At 43.7% G+C, this 9,184-nt stretch overlaps 1 protein-coding gene across 1 annotated transcript; it reads right to left on the bottom strand.

The window, feature by feature from the left end:
* Window positions 1–7,508: 7,508 nt before the first annotated feature.
* HTR1F (5-hydroxytryptamine receptor 1F) lies at window positions 7,509–8,609 on the bottom strand (the record flags this gene model as incomplete). The annotated part of the gene is made up of 1 exon (XM_080613834.1): window positions 7,509–8,609. The coding sequence occupies one exon, from the start codon at window positions 8,607–8,609 to the stop codon at window positions 7,509–7,511; it is 1,101 nt and encodes a 366-aa protein (XP_080469960.1).
* Between the last annotated feature and the right edge of the window lie 575 nt (window positions 8,610–9,184).

Raw genomic sequence — 9,184 nt, 5'->3', positions numbered from 1 at the left:
CCCTGCTGGGCCTGGCGGCTGTGGTACAGCGGGGATCGGGGCTTCGGTTCCTAGTGAGGGCGTGAGGACATGGCTTTGGGCTTGCTCCCGCATGGGTGCTGCAGCAGCCCGCACCCAGCAGAGCGACTGCTTGGGCTGTTGGCTGCACCCTTCACAAAGCATCTGGTAGCTGAGGCAAAGCTGCTCTGCCCCTTGAGAGCTTCCCTCTGAACAGAGGCCAAATCCAGCTCTTGGTGAAAGCCTACTCTGGCTTTTATCCTTCTCTCTGATGCTTCTTTCACTTGTGCTGTATTTCCTTATCTGCATGTTAGTCTGTAATGCATCACTTCTCCTTTGGTTTTCCTCGTACAGCTAAGGATGAGAAAAGGCAGGAAAAGTTATTGTTTCATAGCCTTCCTCATCCCCCTGAAGGACCTTTAAATCAGCTCTGTGGTCCAGTAGCACAAAATAAGCCAAACTTTCTACTCTTACCCTTCATTCACGGTGTGCATTGTGGTGTGGGTAAGAACAGGTCATGGAGTGGGCTGAGTAGAAGTGGTGGTTCAGAGCAACGCTACTTGATTTATTCTCTATTGAATGTAGACTGCTTTGTTTATTTTTTATTTTTTGTTTGATGCTTTGCTCGTTTTCTTGTTTGCAGGTTTGGAGCTGGGAGGGTGTTTCATTTGTTTATTGTTCAGCAGTCAAAGAAGAAAGAGAAGCGGTGGAGTAAATTGGTTGTGAAGTGCTTTAACACTATGTTCAGAGAGCTGGAGACACAGTTGAAGGCCAGGCAGCAGGGGCTGGAGAGGATTGGCATATACCAGGGTATTCAACAAGGAGAAACAGGAAACATGGTAACGGTTTGACTTTGTGTAACTTGTATTTGTGGAACATAAAGCAAGCTGAGGATATATACCTGGCCATATCTAAAGCAAGGGAAGAGTCTCCATTCAACGCTCTTCCTGAGTTCAAGGTAGCTTTTGAGAGAGCAGTGTTGAAATGTGGGTAAGATTTGAAAATATGTGCTTTGATACTACTCCAGTTTTCCCTGTTGTTTGTAGCCTTTAAATCTCGGTACTTGTAATTCACCAGTCTCACTGGCTGTGCGTGCCTGGTCTGAACAGTATTGTCGCAGTAGTCTTCAAGAATGATCATGTGCACCCAGATGTGGTGTGCTGTACTGAGCTTCTGTGGGATGGAGATGGCAAACCAACTTTCTCTCACTTTCTCAACTCCTAGGGGGTGCCAGGCAGCTTCCAAGTGGAGTAGTGCTTCTGTTAGTTGGATCTGAGCTGTGATGAGTTCAAGCAAGTTTATTTCAAGTCTGCCTGGCTCTGTAAGGAGAAAACTGCCCAGTCTTTTACTTTCCCTGTTCTCCCCCTTCTTCCCCATTTCTGATTGATATTTATGTATGTGAAAAAAAAGGTCATGCTTACCTGTAATAGATATATTTTGCTTGGAAAACTGTTTTGGGTTCAAAATGACTACCGTTTACTTGCTGTCAAAGTAAATGTGGATGAAAGAAACACAACCTGAAAACCAGCTCAGAGCTGAGCTTTATGATGACAGAGCATGCAAACCCTGTACTGACCCAACACAGACCTGATCAGGTAGTTCAACATCGTCTTGCTAGACATGCTGGAAGGGCTGAAAGAGCCCAGATCAGTTAGCTGCAGGACAGTAAGCTGCAGGCACTGATATTAAGGGACTGTTAATATGTGGTTAAACTCCCCTTGCTAGGGAAGGTGGACCAGACATTGGATTGCTCTTTGTTTTGGTAATGGTTAGCACTAAGTTTGCTAAGTCTCCTTGAAGAGATCTTTTTTTTGCATCTGGCTGGGGAGCAGTGCTGGTCTGTGTTGAGCCCACCTGGCCACGGGTCAGTTCAGGCTGTCTCCTGGCTACTTCCAGAATAGTAGATGGATGTGAAATAGATGGATGTTGGTTACTTTTGCTGTGGATAAAGAAACTGCTTTGCTCCTTCTGGTTAACTGTGTGTGTGTGTGTGTGGAGCAACTATCTTTTGGTGTTTGCCAGACTAGAAACAACTGGAGTGCAAACTGCCTGATTTCTTATTTCATGGCTGTGGACTGTTTTATGCAGCTTTGTACTGTGAAATATGGGAAACCAGGCTTAGCCAAAAGTGAGTTGCCTAGCAGACGCTTGCTGTCATACAAATTAGCCACAGCTTTTGCATCTTGGAGTGCTGCCAGCAGAGCTAGCTATTGCATTAAATGTCTACTACCAGTCATGATCTAAACTGAAAGCGAGAAGATTAATTGCTCTTCTAGTATTATCTTAGCAGTTAGCACTTTTTGTGGTGTTAAACATGTTTTTCGTCTTTAAACCCAAACCGTAAAATCCTGTTCTCAGTTTCAAACCGGTGAGTGTATGGGAAGAACAGTAAAAAAAGCAATTAAGTGTAAGTATCATACATGTATAAGAACTATCTTTCGTTAAAGTGGAAAGGGCAGCTAATTGTTTTAGTGCTGCCCATCTGCTATGTAACAACAAATACCTTCAAAACTATAGTTTCAGTAAATATATGCCTTAAAGAGTGGATACAATTTACTCGAGCTACTAGTGGGTACTAGTACTAGTGGATACAACACAATAGCTTTCAGTATTTTCTTTGACTTTACTCTGCCTCAACCAAGTACATTAATAAGTAATTGTACTAATGTAGTTTGACTAAAGAAACACAGTACTTTTTCCTTGCCTAGAAATATTTCCCTCTAAAATTTTCCTGAGTTGCAAAGTTCTTAAGAAGTAACTCACTTGAACAAGAAATAAACAATGTTGGAATTTTGGACACTCATACTTCAATAAGTTGCTGAGGATATAAGGTTGTTTTCAGTAACTAATGTCTGTTGTAAGTGAAGAATTTGATACCAGAAAGGCTAGTTTGACTTCAGTTGGTAACCTTGACTGTTCATGCCAATGCTGCTGACTTCTGTTTGTTCTGCTCTCTGTAAAATTTCTTCTTAGCCAAGCCCTGTATCACCAAGGCTTTCATTTCTTCAGTTACTAAATGACAGATAGAAACACTAGATCAAAGAAATGTTTATGTTTCTTCTAGAGATTTAGCTTTCCTCGTTGAGGAGGAAAAAGAGAAATTCAACCCAGGCTCCCCCGAGACAAATGAAAAATCCTAGAAAAAAACTCCAAACCCCAATCTGTTGAATTCATTTCAGAATTCTGCAGTGGAGGAGACAGCATCATCTTGCTGTAATTTTTAGCAGTCCTGCTATTGGTAGTACTGTCCCTGTAGTGCAGCATTGCTTTTTTGAGGAAGAATATGAGAGCCCCCAGCAGATGCCATTTAGCCTTTGCTAAATTTGTGTGGGAGTGTTTGTAAGTTCCTGCTATGACCCAGTGACTGCTGACCCATTAGTTCTCTGCCTGAGAACAGGTGCCCATGCACTGGCGCAGCTCTTGTTTTTACATGAGACATGGTGTTTGGTTTATCCTTAATCCTTACAGGGCTACTACAAGAGTTTCCTGTCACTTTTGTTGCAGCATTTACTCTTTAGTCTGTAGAGTTCAGAAAAGCCTGTTTCTTTTCTGCAAGGGAGTCTGAAATGTAAAGGCCAAATGGTAATGTGTACTTGCCTAGAAATAATGTGCTGAGTTTGTAACTGCTGGAGAAAATAATTTGGCACATAGTTATTTCTGTATACCTCCCTAGCACCAAGAACAATTAGGCACCAGCTGAAGACAGTGACTGCCAAATCCACATTTGGATGAGGTGGGTGTTTCTGGGTGGTGCAGTCATGCGTTAACAAGTGTGACTGCATCACTAAAACAAAAGTATATTTGTATCCCCAAGACCTTTGTAGGGATATACCACCCTCAAGAGGAAAGAAAACTGATAAAGCATCTGGTGGTGAGGAAAGGTAAAGAAATGAGCACAGGATAATGAGGTGTATTTAACTGCTTGCTGTTAGCAAAATCCATCCACCTGAACTGGATATAATGTTCACAGCTGCTTCAGGAATTCTCTGTGAAAGCTGAAGTGGGAACTGCTGACCTGCTCCCAAGTCAGCTCTCTGGGTTTTAGAAGGAATCTAAACTGATGGGCAGATGGGTGGGCAGCAACCAGCAACAGGGAGAGCAGCTGAAGCAGGAGCAGGGATAGAGATCTAGGAAGCTTTGTGCAAACCCCAGAGCAACTGTAAGCGCCTTCCCTGCAATGCATACACAGTGTCTTCTGAGAGAGACAGGAAAAGGGCCATAGTTTGGTTTCTTTCTATTTGCTGAGTTATGGCACAGAGCTACTTGCAAAAAATCTTAGCTCCAGTGCATAAAATCTTGCTTTCTCTTGCTCCTTGAATCCAGTGCTAAGCTCCGTTGGATACCTGTGTGCTTAATGGAGAGGGAAAAGCAGAATCCCTTTATGCATTTTGAAAGAGGAGCTCACTTTTTCTCTTAACACATCACATACATGGCTAAATACTAGAGATTAAATGATCCTGTGTAGGGTTGTGTTGTAGTGTTTGGCACAGTGGAGTCTGCTAGAGAATGAGTGATGAGTTGCAGTCAGACACCAAGAAATGATGGTCCACAAGCTGCAAGTGCTTTTAATGGGATAACTACCTGCTCATATGCTTGGATTTCTTGTGGTTGCATCTTCCATCACTGGGGTGTTGGAGGGTGAGCAGATACAGCTCACTGCAAATGGTATAAAAGAAACCACCCTGCATCTTGACAAATGTTTAGCAGCTCAATTAGATTCAGAGTATAATACTGTTAACAGTGCATAAATGACAGCTGTTTTCTGTTTATCTACATATTGTTCCATTCTTGGACCTTTATCCATTATTATTTAAATAGGAGTATTTTAAGTATCATTTCTCTTCAAAAGCAACCCATTTTTTCTTCCGATTTGATTTTACATGACATTGTCAGACTTCTTACATGTAACAGGATAAACAATATACTCTACCCTTCTGCAGTCATAAATGGAGAAGCAGGGGAGAGGAAGTCCTGCCCCTAGATATCCAGTGTTATGACTGAGTTACTTGGGAAACATGAGAAACAGGTCTTCAATCTTAGATATTTCAGTGGGGTTTTCTTTGCTGCTTTCTGCTACTCTGCTAATCCTTTTAGAAAGCTGAATTCCATGGCTCTTCCTGGAGACAGCAGAACACAGCTGATGTTTAAAGCAGTATTTAATTTCAGCATAATGCAGCCATTGCCAAGGTCACAGGGGCTGCAGAGGCTGTGCTCTGACTGCAATGGTAGGAAAGTGGGCTAGCTTGCACTGAGCATCCGCCAAATTCCATCCTGTCGCATCCTAATATCTTAAAAAATTTAGCTGTGCTACTGCTGTGCTAGAGCTACACGGCATGACAAGTGAGCTTTCCATTAGGTTCCTGGCTGGGTTAAAATCAATAATAAAGCAAATGCACTGTTTCTACTACTTGTGAATAGCATCTCATTCAGACCTTGATATGAAAGCACAATACAGTAAGTTGCAAGTGACAGAAACAAATTAGTTCAATATTTCAGGTTTCAAACCTTGTCATCTTGCAAGAAACACCTCTGACAGCTGTTGTGTCAGCTGGTAGCTAGTGGGCAAAATATGAAGATTATTTAACTGCAGAGTTTGTAATACAGGGAAGGGAGAGGGGAAGAGAGAAATGACACTGATGGTTTCTTTCTGTGTTTTCTTGTCTAATGCAAGATACTGAAAGTCTTGGAAGAAGAACTGCAAAGACCAGTGGGTGATACCTTTCCAAAACTAAGGTGTGCATAGTGGTCTTCTGTCTCAGCTTCTTTGAGATGTCCTTAAGCTGCTGGCCCCCAGTGCCAAATCAGGAGACTGCTGCTGCTAACAGTAGGGTTTGCAGTTCCTGTAAGGAGTTTCAAGTCCCTATTTCTGCTAGAAAGCACTGAATGGCTGGCAATAAATTCAGAGCCAGTCTGTTTGTCCTGAAAAGTGCAAAATCCATCCTTGGGTTCTGGTGTAGCTTTTAGCAGCTCGCCTGCACTTAGGGTAAATGCCCACTTCCCTGTTAGTACCCTTAGCTGGTGGTAAACTTGCTCTGCTGGTTTTGAGGTGAGGGCTGTTCTTGCACTCAAAAGTGCTGTGGCCTGTCATTTAGGGCATGTGACTCAAAGCTGACCACAGTGCCATTTTTGAGGCCTTAGAAGGCAGCCCACAGAGAGATTTGTTCATTGTGGTTACCTTTGACTGAACCAAGCTGGTGAGGGTTGGCAAGGTCCTTTTAGCTCTGCTGGGACTGGGGACATGGACTAGATGCTCTGAGGGAAGGAGGTGCCAGCCAGTGAGTATCCCACAGGATCCCCTGCCTAGGTGGGCACTGCATACTGAAGTCACTTCCCCTGCCCTTACTGCAGAAGCTGCTGCACAACCTTTTCCAGGGACCCATGCTGCCAGCACCATGGTCGGTATCTGCTTTCTCACAGGCTTGGAAAGAGGGTGCACAGCCCTACTGCTTGAGGCAGCTCAGTAAAGAATTGGGGAACACCAGACTTCTGGGCCAATGGAGGGCTGAATATGCTGAGCCAGAGCTGTTAGCCCAAGTCCTTCATCAGGTGGCACTCAACCAAACCTCACTAAGCCACCCAGTGACAGCAATGCTCTATGGGCTCCTGCACAAACTGTGTGGCTGGGTTTGGTGCTGAAAGTCCCAGGAGCCATGGCTCATAAGGTGAGTGAGGCAGGGGTGAGGACATGAAGAAAGGAGTCTCATGCTTCTCACATCTCCATTAGGAGGACCAGGTGCTCTTTATGAGCTTACCCTCCCTACACCCTACTGCACTGGTTTCTCAGAGCACAAGGCATTATGTGTACCCAGCTCACTGGTGGTGCCCCAACCGTCTGGCTGTTTGCCTTGGGGCTGTGCCCACATCTCTTGTGGGTGCACAGTGGCAGAGGGCTCATAACACTGGCTTGCTATGAAACTGGTAACCCATGAAAGCACCTCACCTGCTGCTGGGGTGCTGTGAGGGCAAAACACAGGCAAGTCCTTCATCTGCGGGAGAAAGCAGAGCTGCAGCTGCACTCAGCTAATCAACACAGGATGATGTTAGATATGTTTAAGTTACTACCCTTCCCTGGGAAAGGTTTGGCTCTGTGCTGCAGGCCTGTGCCAAACTAATAAAATCATGTCTTAATTCCAGGGTGTATTTTCTGTCTTATTTGTGATTAGAGTGTGTTTTCTTTTTTTAAATTTTGTTACTTTGTCTACTTCAAGTGTATATTTCCTTCACATTTAAGGTAATACCTTAGGCTTCGAGATAGGCAGTTGTGCAAATCCCAACTGAATTAGAGCCAAAATATGCTACCTCTTTTTCCAGAGCAAAACTGATTGCAGATGATCCATCTCTTTAAAACTTGGGCAATTTATGCTCCCAGTGCTACTGATACAAAAAAAGTCATCATGTAAATGAAGAGTCTCGGTGCTTTTCCTTAAACACAACAAATGTCATCTCAGTGATATAAATTTATACAGGTTAAAAACCCAATGAGTATGTCCTCCTTATATGAACAAAAGCTCTTAAAGATATTGCCTACACCGCACAAGCTTTTGGAAGGCTTTCTTGAAATCTTCATTAAAGATTGTGTAGATTAGAGGGTTAATAAGGGAATTTATGTATCCCAGCCATGCTAGGAAATTAGACATGTCTTCTGAGATGTGACACCTTTCACAGGTATTAACAACTACTTCTTTTACAAAGAAAGGGAGCCAGCAGATCACAAATGCCCCCAAGATCAGACCCAGTGTCGTTGCTGCCTTTCGCTCTCTTGTGCTAGAGATTCTCTGTTTTTTCCAGGACTTCTCATGCTTAGATTCAGACCTGGGGCTTCGTATGGTGATATTGATTTTATCACAGTTCACCACAGGATCTGATGTTTTCTCTGCTGTGCTGGGCATTGAAACTGATTTGGTGCTTCTTTCACCTGCGTCCAAGAGCACTTGTCCATTTACCTCCTCCCTTACGATCCGGCTGACGCTTCTTCTGTGAAATGTCTTTGCTGCCTTGTATATCTTATAATAAAGGATCAGAATCAAGGCCAGTGGGATATAGAAGGCACCAAATGTAGAGTAAATGGTGGAAACAATGTGGTCGTGTTTGATGATGCATTCGTCATCCCTGCTGGTTGTCTGGTGCCGCCAAAACAAAGGTGGCATGGAGATAAAAATGGATATGATCCATACCACTGTGATCATGATGCACGCGTGCTTAGGTGTCCTTTTCCGTGCATATTCCACAGCATCCGTGATTGCTCTGTACCGATCCAAAGCAATGGCAGAGAGATGCAAGATGGAACATGTGCAGCACGTAATGTCCACGCTCAGCCAGATGTCACACACCACTTGCCCCATGATCCAGGTCTCCTTTACAATGTAGACAATACTGAAGGGCATTACTAGGACTGCCACAAGGAAATCAGTCACTGCAAGTGAGCAGATTAGATAGTTGGCAGGGTGGTGGAGCTTTCTTGTTACAATTATTGCAGTCATCACAAGAGAATTGATGGCTGTTGTCATTAGTGCAAGCACAGATAGGGTAATGGAAATGAGAATCTTGGATGTCGCCCATTTAAATAGTTCTTCTGATGTACCATTTTGTTCAGTTGAGTTTATTAAATCCATGTTCTTTTTTAAAGGTGATCTTTATCAGTAGCAGTTACCTGTTGGAAAAGTAAAAACATTCAGAAAGTACATCATAGAATCACAGAATCATAGAAGAGTTAGGGTTGGAAAGGACCTTAAGATCATCTAGTTCCAACCCCCCTGACATGGGCAGGGTCACCTCACATCCTTAGTCTCCAATTTGAATCTCTTGATTTTTGTCATCTTAAAAGACTATGGACCCCAAAATCACAAGACTTGTCACCTGAAATGGTTTTGGATCCAGACAGATTTTCCTGGCTAGCACTATGTGGGGTGCTCTGCCTCCAGAATAGGGGCCTCCTTTTTCTCCTTGATCATGCTGTTGGGAAGCGCACGTTTGCATGCCAGTGGAGATGAGCATCCTGTATTGCCTGAGGTGGCACTGCCCTGTGGGGTGCTGCATGTTGCTGCACAGGGAACCAGACTTGTTCCTCAAGCAGGGCAACAGCATCAGTGCAGAACCTGGGCTGTAGAGCCAGCCCTCCTGCTAAATACTTACTCTGAATGGATTACAGTCAAGTTTTGAAACTGGGTAAACTCACCCTGAAGTAAGT

The sequence above is a fragment of the Psittacula echo genome, assembly GCF_963264785.1.
Source record: "Psittacula echo genome assembly, chromosome: 3".
Classification (NCBI taxonomy): Eukaryota; Metazoa; Chordata; class Aves; order Psittaciformes; family Psittacidae; genus Psittacula; species Psittacula echo.
This window is presented reverse-complemented; position numbering and strand designations above follow the sequence as displayed.